At 53.6% G+C, this 26520-nt stretch overlaps 1 protein-coding gene across 1 annotated transcript in view; it reads left to right on the forward strand.

The window, feature by feature from the left end:
- The window catches only part of Ttyh2 (tweety family member 2), a 44739-nt gene that overhangs the window by 8263 nt on the left and 9956 nt on the right, over positions 1-26520 (forward strand). The window contains exons 2-10 of the mRNA XM_004630065.2: positions 343-515; positions 9264-9375; positions 15399-15619; positions 19873-19968; positions 20346-20418; positions 23889-23958; positions 24165-24220; positions 24825-24917; positions 25165-25257. Of these exons, the coding sequence (XP_004630122.1) occupies positions 343-515; positions 9264-9375; positions 15399-15619; positions 19873-19968; positions 20346-20418; positions 23889-23958; positions 24165-24220; positions 24825-24917; positions 25165-25257 (987 nt within the window). The remainder of the gene's footprint in view (positions 1-342; positions 516-9263; positions 9376-15398; positions 15620-19872; positions 19969-20345; positions 20419-23888; positions 23959-24164; positions 24221-24824; positions 24918-25164; positions 25258-26520) is intronic.

Raw genomic sequence — 26520 nt, forward strand, 5'->3', positions numbered from 1 at the left:
TGTAGTAATTGTTTTTATTTATTATTTTTATTATTATTATTTTGTGGAACCGGGCATTGGACTCAGACCCTTATACTTGCCAGGGAAGGGGTTATTCTACTGAACCATCTCCCCGGCCCCAACTGTTTTTAAATGTAGTCATTCTCTGTGTATTTTGCTTACCCCTTGGAGCTGCCACTGCCTCCGTGCTGGTGGCTCAGCTCAGCTTTGCAGCAGACCACGTCTTCATCCCAGTGTGGAAGCCAGAAGCATGGGCTGGCCTTTCCCTCTCCTCCCAGCCCCTTGAGCCCTCCCAGACTCCCCGCTGCTGGGGGAGAGCTCACCCCGGCCTCTGTCTTGCAGTCGCTGCTGCTCCTGGGGCTGCTAGCCGCTGTCTGCCTGGTCCTGAACCTCGCCTTCCTCGCCACCTACCTGGTATGCGCCTGCTGCTGTCGGCGGGACCACACGGCGCAGACTAAGCAGCGCAGCTCCTGTTGTATCACCTGGACGGCTGCGGTGGCCGGGCTGGTCTGCTGGTGAGTGTCTCTCCACACAGCTGGGGATAGCCTTGGTGGAGACAGGGGCAGGGGGGTCACCTGCTGGGGCCTGCGCTGTCTGTATCCTGCCCGTGGTTAGCCCTTTCTGTACTCCCAGCAAGCTCCAGCTGCTGCTCAGCCGTGTGGCCATGTTCTTCCAACCAAGGTCCCACCATCTAGGTGAACAAGCTTGTCCCCAGGATGGTCTTCCTCTGCCCAAGCATTGGGATGCAGACCCTGGAGTGTGGGTGGAGGTCTCCCTATTGGCCCCTGCCTCTGCATTATGCAGGCCAATGGCTTGCAGCTACACAGGTTCCTCCTGGAGTTGCCCCAGCAGCACTTCTATGCAGTGCATTCTCTGCCCCTGTGTCCCTGTCCCCTCCCACCTGCCAGCCACCCTGGACCATTAAGGCCAGAAGAGAGCCTGGTGTGTACCCACCTCATTTCTATCCTCTTGGGAGATCAATAGCTTTTAGTGCCATTAGGTGGCTGCCCTTCTTTTTTTTTTTTTTTTTTTTGGTGGAACCGGGGATTGAACTCAGGCCCTTGCACTTGCCAGGGAAGCGCTTATTCCACTGAGCCATCTCCCCGGCCCAGCCCTTCTTTGCTTTAGGTAAGGAAGTGAGGATTTCTAACACCATGTCAGAGTTGCTACTGTCCTGCTACACTGGAAGTGTCCACACTTGCATTGTTGCTGTGTGTTTCTTGTTTTATATCTAGAGAGGCTTTCCCTCAGCCAAAGGTAGGGCTGGGAGTGTATAGTTCAGTGGTTGAGTGTTTGCTTAGCATGTGCAAGGCCCTAGGTTCAAGCTCTAACACTGAACAATGCAAAGTCTGGAGGACTGGGTGTGGTGGCACATGCCTGTAATCCCAGCACTGGGGAACGCTGAGGCAGGAGGATGGCTACAAGTTCAAGGCCAGCCTGGGCTACATAGTGAGTTCACAGCCAACCTGAACTGTGGAGTGAAACCCTGTTTCAAAAGAAGAAAGGGAAAGCAAAGCCTCAGGTTCCCCCTGAGATGCTCCTGGGGTGCAGCTCCACATGGGGGTGGGGTTCCCTCAATAATTAGCTTTAGAGCTGGTACCTGGGAACAAGGACTCTACATTCCAGTCTACAGATGGCTGCTTCTCTGTGAGGACATGCCCAGGATCGCATCTGCATGCAGCGTGGGGCTCAAGAAAGCCAGGAAAGAGGCAGGCCTTGGGTTGCTGAGCTCATGGCAGGTATTGGGCTGCTGCCAAGCAGACCGCTTGTGGGGCTGAAATATACCCCTAAGAGGTCTGGGCCAGGTTGGGAGCACAAAGACCACCTCCTCCAGAGAGTATGTGCGGAAGGCAGAGTGGGCAGGGAGTGGCAGGAGCTGGTGGGCCTGATATCAGCCCTGCCAGCTGCATGGGCATCCCTGGCTCTGTGCCGGGATCTCAGGAGAAAGAAGAAAAGAGCACCACAGTGATTGCAGAAGACAGTGTTGCTAGATGGCTAATGGACTGATGTCCCCATAAGGTGACTGTACATTGAAAAGGGCATAATATTGTCAGTAGGAATTTCATTTAATACGCCTTATGCACTGAGCAGCCTAGTTTAGCCCATCCTGTCCCCACCTCTTCTCATTTGGTCCTGCGGATAGAACAGGGCTTTCACACTGAGCTACGTCCCCAGCCCATTTGTTTGTTTATTGAGACAAGATCTTGCTTTGTGGTTCAGGCTGGTCTTGAACTCACTATGAATGCTAGGCTGGCCTCCAACTTTCAATGATCTTCCTGCCTCAGTCTCTTAAGTACTGGATATAAGGGTGCACCACTATGCCCAGCACCCATTTTTATTTTTTTATTTTAAAACAGGGTCTTACTAAGTTGTTGGGGCTGGGCTTAAACTTGTGATCTTCCTGTCTCAGCCTTCCAAAGTGTTGGCATTACAGGTGTGCCTTACTGTACTGACCTCCATTGTACCTCAAACAAGCTCAGAATGTTTCTGTCACCCTGCAGTTAAGCAAAATCATTGAACACAAAATATTTGATAATAAAGTGTTAGCTTTGTCTTGTTACTCCTTGAATGCCATGCTGAAAAGGAAAAACAAAACAGTTATTGCAAGTACACTTCCAGGACCAGTGAGACAGCTCATCAGACTAAAGCACCTGCTTAGGCAGGCTTAGGCAAGCTCAGGGACCACAGTTTGATCCCCAGCACCATGTGCCATGCCAGCCCCACCTTCCAGGGCAGGGCATAGTGGCTCACAGTGGCACATACCTGTAATCCCAGCGCTGGGGAGGCTGAAAGCAGGAGTATCACTATGAGTCCGACCTGTGTAATGAGACCCTGTGATAACGAAATACAGAAAACAAGTACACTTCCATATCTTCATTAAATTAAAGAATCATTATGTTGCACTATCAAATTTTAGGAACCATATGTATTTGGGAGCTTTAAAAATTACTTGGGAAGCCAGGCATGGTGGTGCATACCTATAATCTCAGCACTTGGAAGGCCAAAGCAGGAGGATTGCTGTGAGTTCAAGGCCAGCTTGGGCTGCATAGTGAGACCCTGTCTCAGAAAACAAAATAAAGAGAAGTGTAGGGAAAGGCCATCAATTCCAGTAAGTAATAATTATGTGTAGTCTATGCAGAACCCAAAGCAGAAGGGGTCTGTGTAGCTGGATTGTTCCAGAGCATTATAGACCCTTTTCCCAGGCAAGAGGGAGCCAGCAGTACAACATGACAGTTCTGCCCTGTAGATGTTGTTGTTCTAAGTCTCTTGGGAGAGAAAGACAATCATGACAAGCTGAGGGTGCTCTAAAGGAATGAAACAGGCATAAAATTAGACAACTCATTGGTCTGATTAGACATCTTGGGTGACAAGTATATCCAGATCCACAGAATGAATAGGCGCTAAATAGGCAGAGGTGGTGACAGAATAGGAGGAAATACCTCTAGGCAGCGATACAAGCAGCGGGTGCAAAGGCCCTGTGGCAGGAGGGAGTGTGGAGCAGAAAGCAGGTGAGAAGGCTGAGGTGCTGCTTAACGGACGACAAGCAAGAAGCAGCCGTGCTGGGCAGACTTCACCACGTGATCATGTGGAGAGACACGCAGGCAGGTGGGACCCCGCCCAGCAGGAGCCTCGAGGCTGTGGTAGGGATGTGGTCCTGAGGAGCAGTGGCTTGGCAGGAGATGGGGTAAGCAGATCAGTTGGTCTTGATCAGAAGCCGGGCCAGTGGAGTCTTCAGAGCGGTGGGGCTCACACAGGAAGGGGTACCAGTGGGACTCAGGAAGAGCTCAGACCCAAGGGGCACAGCGGGAGGCTCGTCAGCCATAGCAGGGGCCACTCTGGGCCACCAGCTGGAGGGACAGAATCAGCTGGCCTTGCTAGGACAAAATACTCAACATATGTAGCCTGGGCAGAAAGCTTGGTTTGGCTCACGGTTCTAGGGGATGTGGTTCATGGTCAGCCTGCTCAAGGCGGGAACAGCATAGTGGAAGGGCCTGGTGGAAGACGGCCCTCAGTTCATGGGGTCTGTGGAGCAGAGAGCAGGGGAAGGCCGGAGAGGGATGGCGGGACTGGGGACCACATAGGCTGTGCCACATTACATTCCCTGTGACCTCCTTCTTCCCGAGCTGCTCACAGCATGTTCAGCTTGGAGCTTATCAGTGGAACCCTTACGAGGTTGGCACCACTCACAGAGCCCACCTCTGACTACATGAACCTTAGGCCTTTGCACTAACTTAACATCCCTAGCTCTTCTCAACTTCTGATTTTGAGACAAGCTTTTGCTACATTGCCGAAGCTGGGCTTGAGTTTGTGATCTTCCTGCCTCACCCACCCAAAATACCGGGATTGTAGCTGGGCATGGGGGGACATTCTCAATTGAAACCATAGTACCACATAACTAGAGGCACCAGAACCCCTGTGGGCTGAAGCCACACAGCAGGCTTAGTAGCGGCTGTAAGGAGGACGGTGGTTGTGACCCACTCCAGCCAGTGCCTGGTCAGCCAGACCTGTCAGGACCTGGACTTCAGTGCAAGTGGTCAGCACCGAAGGGTGGGGAGCAGAGCAGGGAACTGGGAGGGACAAGATGGTAGGGCAAACAGGCCTGGGGCCAGCCCAGCGGAGTGGTTGCCAAAGTGGCCTCAGGGCAGCAGGTGGCTTTGAAGGGGTAAGCGTGAAGTGCAGGCTGTCGGGTATCAGGAGGTGGGCGATGGGCCACACTAGGCCCAGGCTGAGGACAAGACGACAGGGGCATGAGCTGGGTGAGCAGGTACGGGACAAGAAGCTGCTAGGGTAGTAGTCCCCAGGGTGCCATCCTGAGATGCAGGACACTGGGAGGGAACCTGAAGAGATTGTTTTGGGGTACACAGACTAAGTTGAAGGTGTCCTTGAAGCATCCAAGTGGCAACCTTGAGGACACTGTTGGAGACACCATGTTCAAGGGATGACTCGGAGGCCACAGGGTGGATAGTAGTGTGGCAGCGATGCACGCGGGTTGGGGCTGCTGCAGGAAGCGTGAAGTGAGGGACAGGAAGGGCCAGGACCAGGCATGGAGGCAGCAGAGGAGATGGAAAAGCGCAGGCTTGGGTCCGCGTGCTACCGGAGGGGGCATAAGTGGGCTGAGGGTGAAAATGCTGTCAGTTTAGAGGCACACGGGTCATTGATCACCTTAGGTGGCATGAGTTTTGGTAGAGGGAACAAGAGGAAGCAGGTGTCAAGGAGCAGAAGGGATAGGAGATAAAGCTGGAGGACTTGGGGTCGGAGGGGCATGTTTAACTGAGCTAGGGAAGATTCAGAAAAGAAGTGGAGTAAATCTGCAGACGGGTGAGCAGGAGGTTCCACGACAGGCAGGGGAGGCGTGGGCCTGCCTTCTTCTGCGGGGACAGTGCTTTTGCGTTTGGGGAACAGCATGATGCTGGCATGGGAGGGCCGGAGCCACCAAGTCATCTCACAAGCATCGTGGCCTTCAATGTGGACCAGACAGGACCGAGGACACCTAGAGCGATGGTGGGACCCTCCAGGGCTGTCTCTGGTCCTGGAAGGCCAAGCGCAAGTTCTGGCCACTTCCAGACTGTCTGGGATAAACCCACAACTAAAAGAGCAACAATTTAGAACGGGCCATTCTCAAGAGCAAGGGAATTGAGAGGATGGAAAAGAAGGAAAGAAGAAGGTCGGTTTGATGTTGAATCCTCAGAAAATACCTTACCTTGATTTAGGCAGCTAGAGGAGGAAAGTAAAGACAACAGCGTTTTTCTGTTTTTGTTTTTTTCCCAACACATAAGTCATTGGAGGGCTGCGGTATGGCTCAGTGACAGAGCTCTTGCTTAGCGTGTGCAAAGCCTGGGTTTGAATGCCAGCACTGCTCACGAAAGTCATCTTGCCTTGCTTTCTTTTAAATAAAAGTTAGCAGCTGGAGGCTGATGGAAATGCCAGGACAAACCATCCATCTAACGTGTGAACATTGCAGCAGGCGCCAGCCAGACAAGCTGCCTTGAGACCAAGGAGAGAGACAGGCAGCACGGCGGTGCGCGGCCACGTTGGCACACAGCTGGCTGAGTGGCACACGGAGAGTGCTGCTTGATGTAGTGGATCAAGGCCGCAGAGACAGACAGGCAGACTAGGAGGCTTCTTTTTGTTTTTATTTTTTTCAATGTATTTAGTTGTTACAGGGTCTTATTACACAGCTTGGACTAGTAGTGATTCTCTTGCTTTAGGCCTCCGCAGTGCTGGGATTATAGGTGTGCACCACCAGGGCCAGACTCTGTGGCCGGCTTAGTGTGCCTGGGGGTGGGGCTGGCACGGCATGTGGTACCAGGGATTGAACCGTGGTCCCTGAGCTTGCCTAAGCAGGCACTTTAGTCCACTGAGCTATCTCACCCTCCCCCCACAGAGGCTTCTTTTTAAATGTACAATTCCCAGACCACACGAGGCACCGCCCATCTAGCTACACTATCAAATATTCCTGATAATTCTCTGCATATAACTCATGGACCACGTCCTGACAAACACTGTGTTAGGAGTCCAGGGTTTCCTGGGAGATTTCTGCAAGCTTTCCAGGACATTCCATCTTGGGTCCTGCCCTGTTTAAAGAAAAAAAAAAGGGGGGATGGGGGGTAAGTACAGTCCTGAGTGCATTTATCTTTCCCTTTCTTCTGAATGAAGACTCTGGAGGCTCTTTAATCAATCTTCTGTGATCCCAAGTAGTGACAGAATATGATGGATGACAGAGGCAAGATGTGAGGGGATTTCTTCAGGCTGGAATGTTGGACTCGAACCAACAATATGAAATTTCACAGATCGGTTTCAAGTTCCGTGTTTGGTTAAAACCAGCAAAAATCAATATGGAATTATAGGAAGGAGGAGAGGTGGGGCTTGACAGTGATTCCTGGGAAGCTCATTGGGGGCTTATGGATGACAAGGTTGGTGGGGTCTGGGGACCGGGCACAAGCCGTGACAGTGAGTGGTGAGTAGATGGCACCCTTGAGCAAGTCCCCCATATTCTTTTTTTTTTTTTTTTTAGGCAGAACCAGGGATTGAACTCAGGCCCTTGTGCTTGCCAGGGAAGTGCTTATTCCACTCAGCCATCTCTCCAGCCCTCCCCCCATATTCTTTTGACTTCAGACCCTGGTGGAGAGTCTGGACTTGATTGTTTGCTCTGAGCTGCAGTCTGTGGTGACACTGAGCTAGGGCTGGTGCTAGTCTGTAATCCTGCTCTCTGGGAGGTTGAGATAGGGATGGAAAGTTTGAGCCTAGTCTGGGCACCTTGGTGACTTGGCGAGACTTTGTTTAAAGGACTCATAGAGCTCAGTGTGAAGCTGGGTTTAATTAAACCCTGGGTTTAACCCCCAGTGCCACCAATATATAGGAAATTAAATACATTTAAAATTAACTGTCTAATAATTGACTGAGTAAACAGCTGCCTCTGGAGGACAATGATGCATAGGTAATGGTTCGCAGACCCTAGACCCAGGAAGGACAAGTGTCTGACCAGAGAGCAGGTGGGAGGGTGCTGAGGGGACTGCATTCAGACGCATGGTGCGGGTGGCACAGAATTATGTTTATCCAGAGGTCAAGCCAGGACCTGGTGTCCCTGGGTTACAGGCTTCAGCTTGGTGTAAGGACGTCTCTGTCGTGTGCTGCAGCTTTGCCGTAGAGGACCAGAGGCCTTGGGGCTACATGAGGAGGTCAGACACGGTGAAGAATGGCAAGGGAGACCGCAGCACTGCGTGTGGTCTCACTCAGCCCCCCACCCCAGGGTCCCAGGTGCACTGGTGAGGAGGCTCCTGGGAGCTGTGACAGTACGGGCATCTTGTCTCCTCTCTAGCAGGACCCCCAGGGCTGGCTCCCTAGTCCTCGCCTTTTCAGTTATAGGAAATGAGGAGCCCGCCTGCCAGCACCAAGCAGCCTCCTGCTGTGTGACGTTGATAGCCCTTAACCTCTGTCTCTAGACTTCGTCCCCGGGAGAGTTCCCCAGCCAGAGTCAAAACCCTGCACTCTGAAATTGCTCACAACATCTCCTCTAAGAACTGCAAGGCCATTGTGGAAAGAACAGCCTAGCTAGCCATCCTGGTCACCAGTCCCAATGCCAAGTTGCGCAGTAAAGAAAACAAGTATACAGCCTGTGTGCCTGTTTATTTGTACTTCAGTAAAATCACAAAAAATGCGTAAAAAACCACAAAAAAACCCTGCACTCCAACAGCGTTTAGCAGTTTTATTCACAACTGACAACAATTGCATGATGGAATATTATTCAGCCCTAAAAACAAAGATAGGCTCTCATGTCAAGAAAGAAAGATGTGGAATATGCTTCAGTTTTTGTTTTGTTTTGTTTTTGTTTATTCGGCCTTTCAGGGTCTCACTATGTAATTTAGGCCAGCTTTGAACTTACTGTGTGTCACAGACTAGCCTTGAACCCCTGATCCCCGTGCCTCAAGCCTCCCAAATTCTGGGATTGTGGGCACGGACCACCACACCTGGCTTCAATGCCTATTACTGAGTTAAAGAAGCCAACTTAAAAAGGCCACACACTGTAAGATTTCAACTGCAGGATATTATGGAAAAAGCCAGGGCCGGGGAGATAGCTCAGTGGAATAAGCGCTTGCCTGGCAAGTGCAAGGGCCTAAATTCAATCCCCGGTTCCACAAAAAAAAAGAAAAAGCCAAACTATGGAGACAGTGAAAAGATTAGGATTGGAGGTGGGAGGAATATGCAAGGTACAGGGCACTCTTTCTCATATATATATATATATATATTTGGGGGTCTCCCCTATACAGCTTGGACTCATAGTGATCCTCCTGTTTCAGCCTCCCCAGCACTGGGATTACAGGTGTGTGCTACCATGCCCAGTTTCGGTGGCCAGCCTGGTGGGGTCAGCACAGCACGTGGTACCGGGGATCGAACCTGGGTCTTTGTGCTTGCCAGGCAGGCACTTAGAGCACAGAGCTATCTCCCCTGCCCAATTCAGGAGTTCTTAGGGCAGTGAAACCACTCTGTGTGGTTGCATGATGGTGGCTACACATCGTACTATGCTATGGGTCTGAACCCATACAAAATGCAACACCAGGAGTGAAGCTTCTGCAAACCGTGCACACCGAGTGGTGTATTTGGGCCCTCCCGGTGCAAGAGGTTCTGTGCATGGAGGGGGAGGTGTATGGAACGCTGTGTACTTAAAGCTTAGCTTACCTGTGAACTAAGCTGCTCTAAAAACAGCAGAAGGCAAACTCTCTCTAGATGTCACCTCTAACCTTGGTGTGGGTTCCTGCTTGCAGCGCTGCAGTGGGCGTTGGCTTCTATGGAAACAGCGAGACCAACGATGGTGTGTACCAGCTGGTCTACTCCCTGGACGATGCGAACCACACCTTCTCTGGGGTGGATGAACTGGTAAGGCTCATGGCAGCTGGCTGGGCATAGACGTAGCCTGTGAGGTCAGTGTGGCCAGAAAAGGGGGCTCCTGGTTCCACGGGCCCAGCTGCGCAGTGCAGGCCTGTGTGATTGAGGCTGCCAGCCTGAACTGCCTTCTGGGCTGCCTGTCCCTGCCTAGGGCAGTTCCTTCCTCCCAGGCCAGGAGGGGCTTGGGGGCAGCTGTAGGACCAAATCTCACAAGGCATAGAGCAGAAGCCTGTCCCATTTGCTGAGTTCTCCTCATACATAGAAACTCAGCCTGCTGCATGCGTGCTAGGCACATGCGCTACCACTGAGCCCCCAGCCCTTTTATCCTTTTCCATTTTGAGATGGGGTCTTGCTAAATTTCCCAAGATGGCCTTAAACTTGGGATCTTCCTGCCTCAGCTTCCCAAGCAGCTGGGATTACAGGTGTGCAGTACATGAAGGTCACTTTGCTGCCTAGGAAGGGCTGCTAGGGCTGAGGAGAAAACTTCTCTTCAGAAGCAAGGAGCGAGCCCTGTGGAATGGGAGAGTCCACCTTAAAGCTCAGCGTGTGCCCTCTGGGCCCTGGCTTCCAGTCCCTTAGAAGAGAGCTTGGTGCAAGATTGCTGTTCTGGCCAGAGGAGAAGTGAAGTGGGCTGAGGGGAGGGAGGGAGCTGCACTCCTGAGCCCCAAGCACAAGCAAGTGACAGACAGACAGACAGACACTTAGGACAGGAACTGGCGTTTCCTCTCCTTTGCCCTGGCCCCAGACCCCAGTCACTTTTGCAGTGAGAGCCAGGTCTTTCCTGTGCCGGCTTAATTGTGCGAAGCTTGGGCGATCCCTAAGCACTGGGCTCTGGTGGGAGCTTTGGATACTGGTCCATGGGCCCTGCTTTGTTCCCGACCTTTCTGCTGCAAACCCCAGCCCCAAATGGAGAACTCGCTTCCTGCCCCAGAGGGAGAGAGGACTTCTTCACCCCTCCCACAGGCACCCTTGAGCTCTCTGAGGCCCGATCCTTCACCCTGCCCCCCAGGGGGACAGCGTGCTACTCATTGTGCCCATGACAGTGTGTGTGTGGCGTAGGTGGCAGGACCACAGCCCCTCCTGGGGCTAAAGGCCTTAGTGTGCTTTCCATTGTGTTCACTGGGACCCATTTTGGGAAGATAGAACTGAAGCCCAGGTGTCTAGACTCTGCCTGGAGGGTGAGCTGCTGCAGTGAGGAGCCCAGGGACACGACCTGGTGCCCTCCCAGGAGGCATGGGCACTCCCTGGCCCCCTGGAATTCAGCCTCAGACTTCCCTCCTGTACCTGGGGCCCTGGCGGGAGGGGGCCTGCGGTCGAAGCACTCCAGCCTCAGTCTTTCTTCCTTGACCCCTGCTTTCCCTCTTCCCCCACATCAGCACCCAGTCCCTCCTCGCTGGAGAGCAGAATCGTGCCCCAGGCTGTGCCCTTCCCTGGCTGCACCACTGATGGGAAACCTTGAGTGTTTATCCTTATCTCAGGGGAGGAGAGTACAGCTGGGAACAAACCCCGGGCTGTCCCAGGGCCAGCTGTGGACACTAGTCCCTCGTGTCCCCAAAGGTTCTGTGTCCCTGAAAGTCAGCCCCTCGCAGTTCCCACTGCTACTGAGAAGTGACAACAGTTGTCCCAGCTCCCCAGGGTCATCTCTCCAGCTGGGAGCTGCTTCTGGAAGCAGCCTCCTCCCCCAGCCCCAAGGCACAGGGCCCCTCCCAGCATGGCCAGCAGCAGACCTGAGGTGATGCCCACGAGGGTGAGGTCCGAATATCAGATAAGCAGCAGGTAGGTGAGTTAGGACTGGTGCCGTGCTAGGTAAACTACAGAGTGCACCCCAGCTGGGGTGACTAAGATAATGAGCTCATTATAATCATTGCTGTAACCACAGTGCAGTGGAGGCTGGGTAGGGGAGGCTGTACGCAGCACAGTGGGGCGGCCGCTGGGATACTTGGGGCTGGGCCTTGCTGGAGCCCTATCAAGCAACCAAGAACAGCCAGCTGGCCTTCCCCTGCACTCTAGCTGAATCAGAGCCCGCACGAGAGGGAAGCCTGTGCTTCCCTGTACGATGGCCCCCAGCACAGGCTGGGGCAGCCTGACGGGTCTGGATTGGCTGCAGGCTCCAGTGCAGGTGTGGGTCACTTGGACCACTGGCTGGGGTCCTTCTATGGATCCAGTGTCTAGATCCACCCACCCAGAAGAGGGGACCTGGCTCCCAGCTCCTTGCCCAGGGCATGGAGCAAGTGACTTCTCCGCAGGGTTTAGTTAACTCTGAGGTAGCCCTGCAGGCTCTGCAACACCGTGAGCTCTGCTGACTTGTGTGTACACCTCAGCAAGTTTGTGGGCAGCCCCCAGTTGGAAACCGAGGCATGGGGAGGTTTAATGCCTCCCAGAGTACAAACCCAGGCCTCTGATCTTGGCCCTGCACTCTGCCCCCTACTGAATCAAAGACACACATATGCACACACAACCTGCTCTCTGCCCAGCTCCCAGGCGACCTCAGAGGCCTGGGTGCTTCCTCCCTCCCAGAGGTTTAAAACAGAGTCACCTGGACTCAGGCTCTACCCCTGCTGCATTTCCCATTCTGTAAATCTGAGGCCAGCCTGAGAGTTGGTGTGTGCATGACTCCCTGGTCGTGCAGGTGGCCCAGGGACTCCACCCTGAAGAGCGGGGCTGCATCCTTGAATCAGCAGTTTAGAGGGCTGGGAGAGGGCTGAACTGCCCCTGTGGTTCTTAGCACCTAGCTTCCCCGCACGAGAGCCAGGCTCGCCCTCTGTGGCCTGGCCCTTCTGCCTTCCTGGCAGGAACACCTGGGCACTGAAGCTTTGAGGCCCCGAGGGGAGTTGTGCAAAAGCAAAAGCTGTATGTAGGTCAGGGTCATGATTTTGATATTAAAAACTTCTTGGTTTTGTTTCCTGTGGGAAGATAGCGGGATGAAAGAGAGGCTCGACAGATGTTTATTTCTGTGTGTTTTATTTTCAATGAAGGGGTTTTAAGAAAGAGTGTAGTTAAGGCTGGCACTGTAACTCACTGATAATTTGTCTAGCAGGCCGGAGGCCCTGGGTTCCACCCCCAGCACTACAGGGAAAAAAATGGACAGTCATGGAAGGAAGAAAAAATGGTATTAGGACAAAAGTTTGCAGATCATTTTGTATCAGCCCTTGGTTCTTTTTTTTTTTTTTTTTAATTTTTTTAGGGAAGGTCTACAGGGTATTCAGGGTCTCACTACTAGATCGGACTTGTAGTGATCCACCTGTTTACAGCCTCCCAAGAGCTGGGATTATAGGCATGCACTACCACGCCCAGTCTTAATCGCTGTCTCAGTGCACCTTGGGGAGGTGGGACCAACACAGTAGGCCTGGGGATCGAACCCCCTGGCCCCTGCACCTGCTTGTAGGTGCTTTAATCCACTGAGCTATTTGGCCCACTCCCCTAGTTCTATATTTTTTTTTTTTGTTATTTGTTGTTGTTGTTGTTTTGTGTTTGTTTTTGGCAGAACCAGGCATTGAACTCAGGCCCTTGCGCTTGCCAGGCAAGCACTTATTCTGCTGAGCTATCTCCCCAGCCCCTATATTGTTGATGCAGTAAAGACTGTAAAAGTCCTGGGCTTACTCCTCATGTCACCATTTACTAATTGTGCCATTTGTTACAAGGCTATAAAGCCCTTGTGCATTTATCTTATTAAGTGGAACAGGAAGGCGTATTCGGGTAATGCTTCGTTACTGAATGGACTCTGAAACGGTTTGGAGTTTTTCTGCCTCTATCATGCTGCAAGCTGCCAAATCAAGAGCAGTATGTCTGTCTTGGTGTCTCCTATCCCTGCCCCAGCTCCTAAGAACCAGGCACAAGGCAGAAAACAACAGGCTGCTGGCATTGAGAAAATAAAACAAAATAGGACAAAGAGAGCCATTCTCTTTCTGGAACTAGGAAGTCACAGTGCAGGGCAGATGCAAAAAGCCCCAGGGTGATGTTGAGTCCCCGTGGAGCCGGAGCCCAGAGTTGGCCCCAGGGAGCTCTGTGCAGCTGGCCTCTTCCTCTGCCCTCCTCTGTGTCCTTTTTATCTTCCCAGCCTCAGAGCTGCAGGCTGCCAGGTGAGGATTAGCACACACTGTCCCCCTTCCAGCCTGTTGTGCTCCTGGGTTTAGCGTGACAGTTTCAGAACAACAAAGCCCTTCTTCCCCCGGCTGCCAGCACGCAAGCTCAGCAGGGGTGAGCCTGTGCTGCTGGACCGAGTCCTAGTAGCCAGGGCCTGGAGGGCCGGGTGGGCTCCTGGGCCTGGCTGTTTGAAGACACCTTTGCTAAGGGCCGGCCAGATAGCTCAGTGAACTAAAGCACCTGCTTAGGCAGACACAGGGTCCGGGGTTCGATCTCCAGCATGCTGTGCCAGCCCTGACCCCGGGACGCACTGAGATGGCAACTGAGACTGGATGTGGTGGTGCGAGCCTGTAATCCCAGCACTTGGGAGGCTGAAAACAGGAGGATCACTACAAGTCCAGTCTGCATAGTGAGACCCTGTAGACCGTGTACTAAATACACTAAAAAAAAAGAAAACACCTTTGCAGTATAGGCCCCACCTGCACCCCTTGTTTGGAAGCCGGTGAGGGCAGCTGCAGCCATCTTCCTTCCATTCCTATCTTGCACCGACACAGACAAATACTTCCACTCAATTCCATGTCCCTAAAGTCCAGTCAAAGGACAGGAGCCTAGCCACACAGCTGGAAGGACAAACGTCCAGGGGAGGACAGAAGACTCCTGACTCCCACAGAGGCAAGATCTGATCTCTCTTCATTTTGCAAAGTTGTTGTTCTGTTTCTCTGGGAGTCAGCCCTCAGCTGCTGGCAGATCTATTTTTATTTATTTATTTATTTATTTATTTATTTATTTATTTATTCATTTATGATGGAACCAGGGATTGAACTCAGACCCTTGCACTTGCCAGGGAAGCGCTTATTCCACTGAGCCATCTCCCCGGCCCCTGTTGGCAGCTCTACAACCAAACGCTTCTTTTGCAGGGCTGTAGAAATCCTGCGAGAACTATGGTCAAGGTAACAATATAGGTGTTCTTCAGTTTCTGTACTTTAGTTCTCTAAAGGAGAATTCCTTTCCAGTGTTTCAAGTTGTAACAGTCTTCAAGGAAGAAAAAAAGACTGTTTTATTTCCCTGTTTGGGTCTTTTTTGTGTGTGGTACCAGGGATGGAACTCAGGACCTTGTACTTGCTAGGTAAGCACTTATTCTATTGAGCTATCTCCCTAGTCCTCTGTTTGGGTCTTTAAACAGTTGTGTCCATTTATCTGAAATGCCCGGCACCAGAAGTGTTGGGATTGGAGAGTTTTTCAGGTTTTACCATATTGCATAGACTTTCCTGCTAGAGATTTAAGGGAGTTCAGATTTTGTATTTTCAGATCAGAGATGTTCAGACTATCCAGTAAGGCACTAGATCTCAAGACCAGGGATTGCTGTCTGTCTTGGAGGACATGCAGCGTGGGTGGGTGTGCTAATGTTCTATTGTTGTGATAAACACTAGAGAGAATTTGCTTAGACACAGAAAGTTTCTGTGTCTACTTGGTTTGGGAGATCGCAGCCTGTGGCTGGTTGGCCCGTCATTCTTGGGTCTATGGCCTATCAGAGCAGAGCTGTGCACCTCCTGGGTGGGAAACAGAAAAAGAGAAAGAGGAAGATCCGTCAGCCTCTCTCAGACATCCCCAGTGACCTGACGACCTCCCGTGGGTTCCACCTCTTTGAGTGTCCACCACCTCGCCTGTTGGACCTTCCTAACCTGGGAGCCAGGCCTTTCACAGAGGGGCCTTGGGGAGATATGGCAGGTCCAAATTGTGATGGTGAGTGACAGGGCCTGTCCCAGGCCCCTCTTGTGGTCCCTCACGAGCTCTCTGCAGGGCTAGGCTGTCCTGCTGAGTCCCTCCCAGCCCAGGCAGCTTGCAGAGACCTCTACAGTGGGAAACCCGAGCCCCACCTACCTGGCTTTCTCCTGGCAAGGCCCAGCGTCTCAGCCTCAGCCTCTCCCTAGGTGTTCGAGAATACCCAGAGGATGAAGATGGACCTGGAGCAGCACCTGGCCCGGCTCAGCGAGATCTTTGCTGTCCGGAGTGACTACATCCAGGTCCTGAAGTTCATACAGCAGATGGCTGACAGCGTCGCTGCCCAGCTGTCCAAGCTGCCTGTGTGGACGGAGGTCACAGTGCAGCTGACCGAGCTGTCGGAGCAGACCTCCTACGTGGAGTACTACAGGTGAGGGGGCTGTGAGGCCACACCAGGGCCACACAGGGGTGCCGCCCCACCTTCATGACCTTGAAGCTCCTTCCTCTAGGCTTTGGGAGTCCGCTTACATCTCACCTGCCAACCCAGCCCCAAAGAATTTACCTCCACGGCAAAGGCTCTTGGCCCGGGGCAGAGCCCTGTCTGGCTGCCCACCCTCTGGGACCGGGTCTAGGGCAGGTCACTGCAAAGAGCACCAAGCTTAGGCCATCTCCCAGCCAAGTGACAGCAGGACTCATGAAGTCTGTGTCGTTGTGCTTGCAGAGCTGGATGCTCAGCACAGAGGAGACCCAAGGGTCCAGATCCATGAGTCATAGAGAACAGCGTCAGTGTCTGGAATCCCACGCCCACATGCACTGGCTTCTCTCCAAGCCATTGATGAAAGTCAGAGCCTTTACCCCAACACTGTACAACATTCTCTGTTTCTCTGGATTTATTTCCTGTTTTGTCATCGAGCTGCACCCCGGGAGGTCCCTGCTGGGCTGAGTGCAGAGAACATGCTCCTGAGAGCTCCTTCCCACTGGTAGGGCCCCAAGGAGAGGAGAGCTTTTGAGACGCTCTGCTCTGGGCGGTGCTCCTGTCCCTCACGCCCATTCATCATTTGCATTTCCGTGACATCACAGATATGCTGGTTGGGAAGTGTCCTGACTCCCCTCCAGACGGATGCTTCTGGGCAAAAGTGCCTTCCTCCGGAGACAGAAAGAAACCACTAGTTCTGGGAACTGTGACCTTCTGGACCCAGAGGGTGGCATCTGATGAGTCCTGTGACCCCCTGCGCTGTTCATTGCCTGAGCTCTTGAAATCCTTGGGGCAGGGCTGTGTGACCCTGCTCTTCTCCACCTGCACCTAGCATAATGTAGGGCCAACTGGACATTTTGATAAAAACAGTGATGAAATAGAATGTGATCAAGATACAGTGAAAGAGGGCTGGGGATTTAGCTCAGCGGCACAGTGCCTGCCTGGCAAGTGCGAGGTCGTGAGTTCAATTCTTGATTTGGAAGCACTTCTGGAAGTCCACTTTTTTGTGAGTCTTTAGAAAATATGATACAAACATGGTGACTACAGTCACTGAGGGCCATGCAGCAAAAGGAAGGTTATAATAGCACGTGTCCTAGCTCAGGCTGTTCCCCAAAGTCAAAATGACTGTGAAATTTGAATTGATTCACAAATTTGAGGCAGCCACAAAAGCAGAAGGGCTTCCAGAACTGCTTCAGAAAGTGCTAGGAAGAGCCAGGTGTGGTGGTGCAGGGCTGTAATAGCAGCACTTAGAGGCTGAGGCAGGAGGATCACCACAAGTGTGAGGCCAGCCTGAGGCTACACAATAAGACCCAGCCTAAGGAAAAAAAAAAAAAAAGCAGGAGCTATGAGTTAAGAGTGTTTGAAGTGAGGAGAGAGTATTTTGAGGAAGGTTAATGGTGACGTGTCTTAAACATTTTACTGTATTTTTTAGTCATACCTCATAAGTCAGAATTGTATGCCAGAAGGGGACTGTTAATAACTTTATTAAATAAACAGTGAGAGGAGGCTGTTGACCAAGACAAACAGCTATTCCCATGGGGTGATTAGAAGCGCTTCCTCTGGCTCTTGTCCCCAAATACCCATCGTTTATGCAGATGGAGGAGAAAAGTTCTAGCCCTGGGTGGGCCTCTGATGCTCCAGAAAATTGGCAGTGTCCATGGCTTCCCATTTCTGTGTTCCTTGGCCCCTGCTCTTGCCTGAGCTGCTGTGGCTCTCAGGCTTGTTCTCAGGGCTCAGGGGCATGGCACCGCCTCCCAGAGATCCTGCCCAGAGTTCCTCTCCAGTAGTTCTTACTTGTGGCCATGCTGTGGGCCCGGCACTCCTGACCATGTTCCATGAGGCCTACGATGACTTCGAGGAGCTGGCAGGAGGAGAGGCTTCCGGATGCAGCGTGACTGCAGCCGCGCGCTCGCTGGGCTCTGCAGAGGCCGGATGTGGGGAGCTGTGGGAACTGGGATGGGAATGGCTCTGCAGGCAGGAGCCAAGTTCTGGGTTAGACGTCCCTCCCCCAGCCCTCACTGCTCCTTTGGGACAACATACCGCCTGCTGCCTGCTGCAGGAGCTGTTTCTAGGAACTGCTTACTCAGTCTTGCATTTGGGGGAATGCAGAGCCCCAGCTAGGGGAAGCAGAGGGGAACAGAGCAGCATATCTTTGGCTTGGGAGCGGGGACCCCAAATCTTTGAGGGACATTCCCATGTCCTTTGTGGGCAGCAGAGTGTGCCGTTCCTCCTCAGTGTGTGGAATTCCTAGAGCAGGCTCCCTGCACACACTGTGAGCCTTGACTTTCTGTAGCGGGATCTGACCCTGAATGCATCCCAGGTTCCTTCCAGCTCTGAGCCCAAGAGCCCTGGCTCGCTGGTGGTCTCCAGCAAGTGGCAGTGAGCTCTGCGCTTGCCTGACAGCCCTGACTTTATAGCTAGAAAACCCAGAGAGCCCTGTTGCGCTCAGGGCTGAGGATTTTTTTATTAGGCCTTTTGATTTTGGCTTTAAGCCCTGACCCCCAAGGGTAGAAAGAATGTCCTTTGGCTTTGCGGACCTCCAGCTTCCTCCCTTCCCCAAAGAGCCTCTTTGTCGCCTTCTGCCAGCCTCACCCACTGCACGCTCACTCTCAAAGCTTTCTTGCTCCCTTTCTGGTGTCAGTGAAGGGAAAATCCACTGCTAGAGGGGAGGAGCCAATGAATTTATTTGGCTCTTGCACGAAGAGAAATAATGATCAAAAGACTTCATCCCACAGGGACTGAGGAGAGTCCTCTGTCCACCCCCCCCAGTCCACTTCCCAGTGCCGGGCCAATGGGCTGAGGCTGGCGCTGCATTGCGAAGACCACCCTGGGTTCTACTAGGAAGGATTGGGGTGCTCTTTCAGGATTATTCTCGGTACCCGTGGGATTCTTCAGCCCCTGCTCTGCTCTGTGGACACAGGAGAGCAGAGACTTTGGGATGCCTGGCTGCTTGGCCTTCCTGCCCTTTATGTCTACAAGTGTGCAGTCTTTGTTCCCCACTCTGCCAGATGAATGAGGGTCCCAGCTTCCTTTACAATAGGAAAACTGATGTTCAGAGGTTTGCCAAGATCTCCCAGCTGGTATGCGATAGCCTTCCCCGTCAGCTCAGTCCTGGAGACACGGAAAGATCCAAAGAGCTGAGGGCTGGGCAGCCTGGGGGTCAGCAGGTGGGAGCCCTGAGTGTCCTGACCCTGGCCCCCTGGCCCTGTGCAAGCTGTCTGAGGGGCAGGGACAAGCCCTCTCCTGTGGTCACCCTCAATGCTAAGCTCTGGGGGTAGCATAGATGTTGATTTTAGTGAACTAGAATATCCTACGTCATGGATCTCACACAGCTAAGGGCAAGACCGGGAGCCCAGGCTGAGCATTCGTTGGAGAAGTGGACATCTTGGGAGCTTCCTTAGATCTATGATTATTTAATTAATTAATTTATTTATTTATTTTTGTGTTTTAGGGAAGGGTCTACAGGGTGTTCAGGGTCTCACTACTAGATTGGACTCATAGTGATCCGCTTGTTTACAGCCTCCTAAGAACTGGGATTACAGGCATGTGCCACTATATCCAGTCTCAATTGCCATCTCAGCACGCCCTGGGGGCAGAGCCTAGCATGGCAGGCCCAGGGACCGAACCCCTGGCCTCTGTGCTTGCTGTAGGTGCTTTAATCCGCTGAGCTATTTGGCTGGCCCCCAAGATCTATGATTATAAATGTCAGGCCTGACTGCTGTTGTCTGAGAGTTCTAGAAACAGAGGGAAGTGGGGTCCAAGGAAGGGGCATTTTGGAGCCGCACTGTTTGAGATAGTAGGCATTACCTGCCTCTGTTTAAATTGAATTAGAAGTCAAGTCAATTTAAAAATGTATTTCTTTCCTTCCATACGCCTCGTGGGAAGTCCTCAGAACCACCTATAGGTACTAGCTGGTGAAGCTGCAGATGCAGGATATTCCTACCTACCACACAGTTCTAGTGCATGGTGCTGGGCTAGACACTCTGCCTGGGAAGGTTAAAACAGAAGGTGGAAGGGGAACAGCCTTGTCGAGGCAGAAATCAGAATGCAGCCCCCAGAGTCCCCGCAGAGTCCCTCGGCCCATGGCCTGGACTCCGGCTGGCTCTGAGCTGCCTCCTAACGCAGGTGCTGCTGCTGTGCAGGCCTCCTGGAGGGCCGCAGGTGAGGAGCTGTGCCCTGCTGACCTGCTTGTCCTCCCTCCTGCCTAGGTGGCTCTCCTACCTCCTGCTCTTCATCCTGGACCTGATCATCTGCCTCGTCACCTGCCTGGCCCTGGCCAAACGCTCCAGATGTCTCCTTGCCTCGTGAGTCACCCTTCCAATGGGCTTGGGACAAAGAACTAAATAGGAGAGAGGCCTTGGGGGTGGGGAGGCGATGCAACAGCCAGCTGGGGTTCCCTGTGTGTCCCCTCCCTAGCTGGTCTGATTCTGGGCCAGATAAAGGAACACAGCTCAGGCCTAGCGCATCCAGCCACTAGGCCAGTACCTCCTTAGCTGTGTAAGCTCACAGCTGGGCTCTAGCCCTTAGGCACAGGTCACATAGTCCTCTCCTAACCATTAGCAGGCTAGTGGCAGAGTCGGGGAGTAGAAAGAGAAGGTTACTGAGAGCAGGCAAGGTGACCACCAGCACTGGGGTCCCTTCCCACTCACTGGTGGGTCTCACAGCCTCGACCTTTTTCTAGGATGCTGTGCTGTGGGGCGATAACGCTGCTCCTCAGCTGGACCTCCCTGGCGGCCGACACCACTGCAGCAGTAGTGAGTAGGGGCCCTGGGGGGCAGTGGGCTGTCCTGTGACCTGTCCTGTCCTGTCCTGACCCTTGGGAAGGGCCAGCAGCCGGCTGCCACCCTCCCCTAGCATTCCAGAATCCTGGAATCCAAGTACTCAGAGCACCTCGGCCAGCCCCTCACCCTCCAGATGGGAAGACACTCAGAGAAAGGACAGGGCTTGCCCAAGATCATGGGACATTTAGGGATAGAGCCCAGCTGTAATGTTACTGTATGGCCTGGGCTCCTGAGGTTCACTCCTCTGTGGCCTCCGCACTTGTACATACTCTAACACACACACACACACACACACGCTGCATGCTTGTACACATGGTGCCTCAATGTGCCATGGAAAAGTAGGGTCCTCATTCTCTCAGTCCTGGGAGCAGCTCTGGAAGAATTGTGGGCTTGAGGTATGGTTCTGTTGCCACGAGATGGCTCTGTGCTCGGGGCAGTCTCAGTCATGTGGGGCCCTGCTACTATCCAGAGTCACCATAGTCTGGGCCCAGGGAGGGCCTAGGAGAAACTGTCTGAATCTCTCATCCTGCCGCCCTCAGCCATGATGGATGATGGGTAATCTAGGTAAATTTTGCACTAATGAGCCTTGTTTTGCCAGTGTTTAGGCAAACGCTCCCTAAGTGCCTAGCACCCCTCACTGCTGAGCTGAAAGTGGGCTTTGTTCTGCTTTTATTACCTAGTAGCCATTTAGAAAGAGTCTATTGTTTTCAGCAAAAACCACTTTTAAGCCCCCTCCCTTCTCAGAAGAGAGCACAAATCCTACTTCTGATGAGTAATCCTACTTCTGTTGAGGGTTCAGGAATTAGTTTGTTGCTCCAGCGGTTTCTATCTATCTGAAGCCCTCCACCCAAACTCATGCTTTGGCAGGTGCCAGGGTCCCCCAGCAGCTCTGGCCTGGGGCACTTTGGCTCCAGGATGCCCACAGAATGAATGGTGCCACTTGATTCCACGGCCTTTGTTCAGAAGGGGGGAGGAGGTGGGCATCTCTCGTCCCCTGACATTGCACCATGCCCTCATATTGACCAGTGCCAAAGGACAGCGTACAAGTATCCAGGTCACGCTCAAAGTCCTGGTGACCTCTGGGACGGGAGGGCTATTCACAGAGCAGGGAAGGAGCCTGTAGGCTGGAGTGATCTGCGCAGCTGCCTGGCCAGTGGCCTCCTCCCAGCATGAGTACAAGCGCTGGGAAGCGTCCTGCAGTGTCCCTGGGCACAGTCCTGTTCTGGGGCTGTCGCTGCCTCCTGCACACAGGGTAACTTCCAGCTTGCCACCATGAGCTGCCCATTGGGAGTGTTTCTCTCCCAGCAGGGGCTTCTCCTCTCCCCAGGCTTCTCGTTGGGGACAGCACAGGCGACTGATTTCAGCTAGCAGTGCCCTGGAATGCCAGGGAGCTGGGAGCTGTGCCATTTCCCTAATTCCCTTCAGTCGGGCCCTTGTGCAGGGAGGAGGGTGTGAGGCCAGGCTGAAAGGGCCTTTGATAGGGCAAGGGATGCTGTGCATTTTAATAGGAAGAGGGGTGAGGAGGAGCCAAGGGGGGGAAGGGGAGACCAACCGACCAGCTGTCAACAGGTCATTGTCAGAGCTTTAGTGTGGCCTCAGCTGCCGCCCTGCTCCTCTCAGCAGCCTCTCCCCGCCTTGCTCCAGAAGGAGCATCACAGGCAGAGCATTGCACCTGCGAATCTGCTCCAGGTGATGCTGAGTGGAAAGTAGCCAGGGGCTGGGGGCCCAAGGGAGCTCAGAGCCTGCAGGCCTGTGACTCCGACCACAGGTCCCCTGGCACCTGCGGGGTCAGCAGTGAGCACAGAAGAGCTCAGGAGATGTGGGCAGAGGAGAAGAAACGCCTGGAAGGAAGGGCCCCAGATAGACTAGCCAGGAGGAGTCACTGTCCCAGGGCAGCCTGAGGTCTGTGCCATGTCTGCCTCTACTGTGTCCCAGTAGTGGAACCTCAGGAAAGGCCCTGAAGTTCTCCGTGCCTCAGTTTCCTCCAGTGTACAGTAGGAGAATGAGAGCACCTGCTTGGGAGGGTTGTGGAGAGAGGTGAGCGGGTGCAGCCGTGGTGGGCACTCCCCAGTCCCAGGAGGTGGACCTGAGGGTAACTTGGCGTCTGACACACAGGCCTGGCCTAAGAGCGGAAGGAGGGAACGAGACCTCCTCCCTCTCCTTGGATCCCAGGCATCTCGGGATGACCCTGACCAAGATAGCGGCCTTGCCTTTCTTTGTCAGGCTTCCTTGCTCCCCTCCAGCCGCCCCACCTCTTGCGCTATCTGTGGTGCTGGCTTTGCAGCTATGGTTGGCAGTACGGAGCTGGCTGCTCTGCTGTGTACATGAGTGGCTTACGTATGTGCAAAGCAGTCCTCTCAGGGTCCTGAGCATCTGGGGATGATTGTGTGTGCGTGTGTGTGTGTGTGTGTGTGTGTGTATGTGTGTTTGCGTGTGCACGCATGTGCGCACATGCATGCAGAGCTCTGGGGAAGCCCTGTATGTAGTGGGGCCCATTGTTCCCCAGACCCCTGTGTACATTCTGTAGCCATGACGTGGGCCAGAACCAGGCCTGGTACTGATCTATCCACTCAATGAATGAGTGCTGCTGTGGCATGAACCCCCAAAGCAGTGGCCCCTGAGGAAGGAGAGGGCCAGGGAGCTTGCACTAGTGGGCACAGTGGCCCTGCCTCTCACAGGCTTGAGTTTATAGAGCTTCCTGAGGCTGTTTCTGAAAGGCATCTGCAGTACCTTTCTGGTCCACTTTTCCCAGTGCCCCACGCCACCCCATGCCAGATCATGTTGAGGGGGGCAGGCTCAGAGGACAACATCCACACGGGTCTTGGGGTCACCTAGGCAAGCCATGCTGCACGTATAGACTTGCCAGCTCATCTGGTCCCCATCCCCGTGCTCCTCCTGCACCCCACCCCATCTCAGCAGATGAAGATCTGCCCCCAAATGTGGCCAGAAGGATTCAGCTCTAACCTTACTTTTTAGGGGGTGAGTCAGAGGGAATTTTTATAGTTTGACTGCCGGAGAATATGGAGCTTGAAAACAACTAGCAAAATATGGGCAGATGAGGCCAAAGGGCAGGAAACTCCCCCACACCCCTGAAACTGCCCCTGGACCTAGATGCACAGATGCCCCCATCTGCAGGAATATGAATCATATAGTTAACATGTCACTTTCCAGAACATTTTGCACATGTTCGTTTGTAAGGTAAACAGTGTTATTGCCTCCACCTGCCAGATGAGATAACTGAGGCAACAGAAAGAAATAACTGATTCACAGTAACAGGTAGAAAAGGGCAGAGGCAGGATTGGAACCCAGGAGGACATTCCTGACCTTTTCTACCATGATGAGCAGGAAGGCGCCGAGGGCTGAGGCTGAGGCAGTAGGCGCCTGGCTCCTCCCAGGACCCAGGTCTGACCTTCCTCCGCTCTTCCCACCTCTCCCTGACTCAGGGCACCAGTGACTTCTGCATGGCCCCCGACATCTTCATTCTGAACAACACACAGAGCCAGATCAGCACAGGTAACATCCTGGGTCTGCTGCCCTGGGGGGCTCAGAGTGGGCCTTGTGGCCGGCCAGAGCGCTTTTCCCTGCCCTCAGCCTTTTGAGTCTATAGAGATCCTCCTTTGAAGGGTTGGTGGTGGAGAGGGATACCGGGCTTGACCCGCTGCGGGTGGCAAAGGATCTGGCCCCTCCTGAGCCACCTGATGCCTGTTTTTCCCTTGCAGAAGTGGCCCGCTACTACCTTTACTGCAGCCAGAGTGTGAGCAGCCCCTTCCAGCAGGTACAGTGCCCAGCCACAGCGACCCCAGGTCCACCTCCAGTCAGGAAGGTAGCTGGTGCCCTTGCTTCATTGTGCTGGCTCAGCTTCTTCTCAGAAGGACCTGGGCTCTCAGTCAGCATGGTCCAGAGTCCTGCCTCCCACACAACCCCACATGTACAGCCTCTGGGGTGCTCCTTACCAGGCAGCTGCTGTGTAAGATGTCAGAGTGAGCCCAGGAGTCTGTATTTCTCACATGCGACCAGTGTGAGGAACACAGTTGAGAAGCTGGCAGACTGTGTGGCTCTCAGGAAGCCAGAGGGATGGGGCAAAGGGGAGGATTTCCCTCAGGCAGGAAGGAGCATGCACATAGCCGTAGTGGACAGATCAGCTGGAGTGGTGGGACCTGAACAACTGGGACTGCCTTCCCTGTGTGCATTGGGGTGCCCCTCATTCTAGAGCAACTAACCTGCCCAGCCCCTCCCTGCAGGTGCAGCTGCCACCCACTTCCTGTGCATTTGTAACCAGTGGGCAGGTGGAGACGCTACACTGCAGGAGGCAGAGCCCCTCAGCAGCTCTGTGGGCTCCTGGGAAACAGCCTTCAGGGCTCTGTGTTCTCTCCACACAGGTGCTGACTGTCTTCCAGCGCTCGATGACCTCCATGCAGATCCAGGTCACCGGGCTGCTGCAGGTTGCTGTGCCCCTCTTCCCCACGGCAGAGGTAAGGTAGCTGCCTCCTGCAGCGCCTGTGCTGGGAGAGGAGCACCCAGGCTTAACTCTGGCACCCTTTCCCCTTCTCGGCCCCTAGCCCCAGGCCCAGCTGTGGAGAGCTGGCTGCGGCCTGCACCCCTCCCGGGTGCCTCAGCCCCTTCCTTTGGCTCTGAGAGCCTCTTTGTACCCCCCGTCTGTGGTTTGATCTGTGAGCCCTGCTCCCACCTCCACTCTCTCTGCCCTCCTCTCTGCTATAGAAAGATCTCCTGGATATCCAGCTCCTGCTGAACTCCTCAGAGAGCAGCCTCCACCAGCTGACAGCCATGCTGGATTGCCGAGGGCTACACAAGGTGCGGGGTACCCCAGGTGACACAGAAAGAAAAGTCAGCAGAGAGACCAGGGAGAGGTTGCTTGGGCTCCTTGCAGGCGGTAGGAAGCAGGAGGAAGTGCTGGCTTCTCACTCTCCTCCGGTGGCTAAGACAGGGAGGCCCTGTGAAAGGAAGCAGGGGCAGGAGGAGGAGGAGGCTGGATCAGGTTGGCTCTTGAACGTGGGAGGATGCTGACTTGTCAGAGGGAAACAGGTCCTGTTGTCTACACTCAGGGCCATCTAGTCAAACCATCCACCTCCTTGGGCTGAGTTGTCGGGGTCACCTGGCTTCCCAGGAACATGGAATATCAGACAGGATTGCGGTAACACATTACTGTGCGGGATACGTGAGCACCGCCCACCCACTAGCAGAGAGCCAGCGTGTGTCGTCATCCACATCTGGTGCGGACTGAGAGCCAGTAGTCATAATAGTGACTGTGGGAATGGTTTCCTAAGTGTGCAGCTCTTTGCCCTCACAGCAGTTTCTATCCAGTGTGTCATTTGTCCCCCCAGTGACAGTGCGAAGAAGTTATTTCATGAGAAATCTTAGAAGTTAGGAAGCTAAGCGTGTGCATTGGTAGATAGACACACATGTGTGTGCATGCATGTGTGAACGTGTCCATTAACACCTCAGCGAAGCTTTCAGAGCTGGCAAGGCAGGGGTGCAGTTTTAGATCCCGGCAGTGATTTCAGAGCCAGGAGCGTGCGTCATCCTGCACCCTCTCTCCTCTCTCCCAGTGCTTCAGCAAGTTCTGGCAGCTCTCTCCCAGATGCATCCTGAAGCATGCGTGTGTCTGTCGGCCCCACCCCCTCCTGTGGCTTCCACTCAGGTGCCATCCTGCTCCCCTGGGTGACAGCCACAGCCTCCAGGCTGTTCCCTTGGGAAGCAGGTGCCTCTCCGCTTCCTCTGGCTCCTTACCTTCCAACACCTTTCACACGCAGCTGCCAAGGTGGTCATTTTTAAAAAATGAATCCTCCCTGGGCAGGGCCGTACCTGCCTAGAATCCCAGCACTAAGGAAGCTGAAGCAGAGCAGTTGCCACAGGGTTCAAGTCAGGCTTTGATGCATAGCGGGGCCCTTACCTGAGACAAGGAAAAAAAAAAAAAAGTCAGGTCACAGCCTTCTACCCCCAGACACTGCTTTTGCTGTCCTCCTCTCATAGGAAACCTAGATTCCTCTTGTGCTGCATGCTTTGGCTCTCTCTCTCTCTCTCTCTCTCTCTCTCTCTCTCTCTCTCTCTCTCTCT

The sequence above is a fragment of the Octodon degus genome, unplaced genomic scaffold (assembly GCF_000260255.1).
Source record: "Octodon degus isolate 3935 unplaced genomic scaffold, OctDeg1.0 scaffold00033, whole genome shotgun sequence".
Classification (NCBI taxonomy): Eukaryota; Metazoa; Chordata; class Mammalia; order Rodentia; family Octodontidae; genus Octodon; species Octodon degus.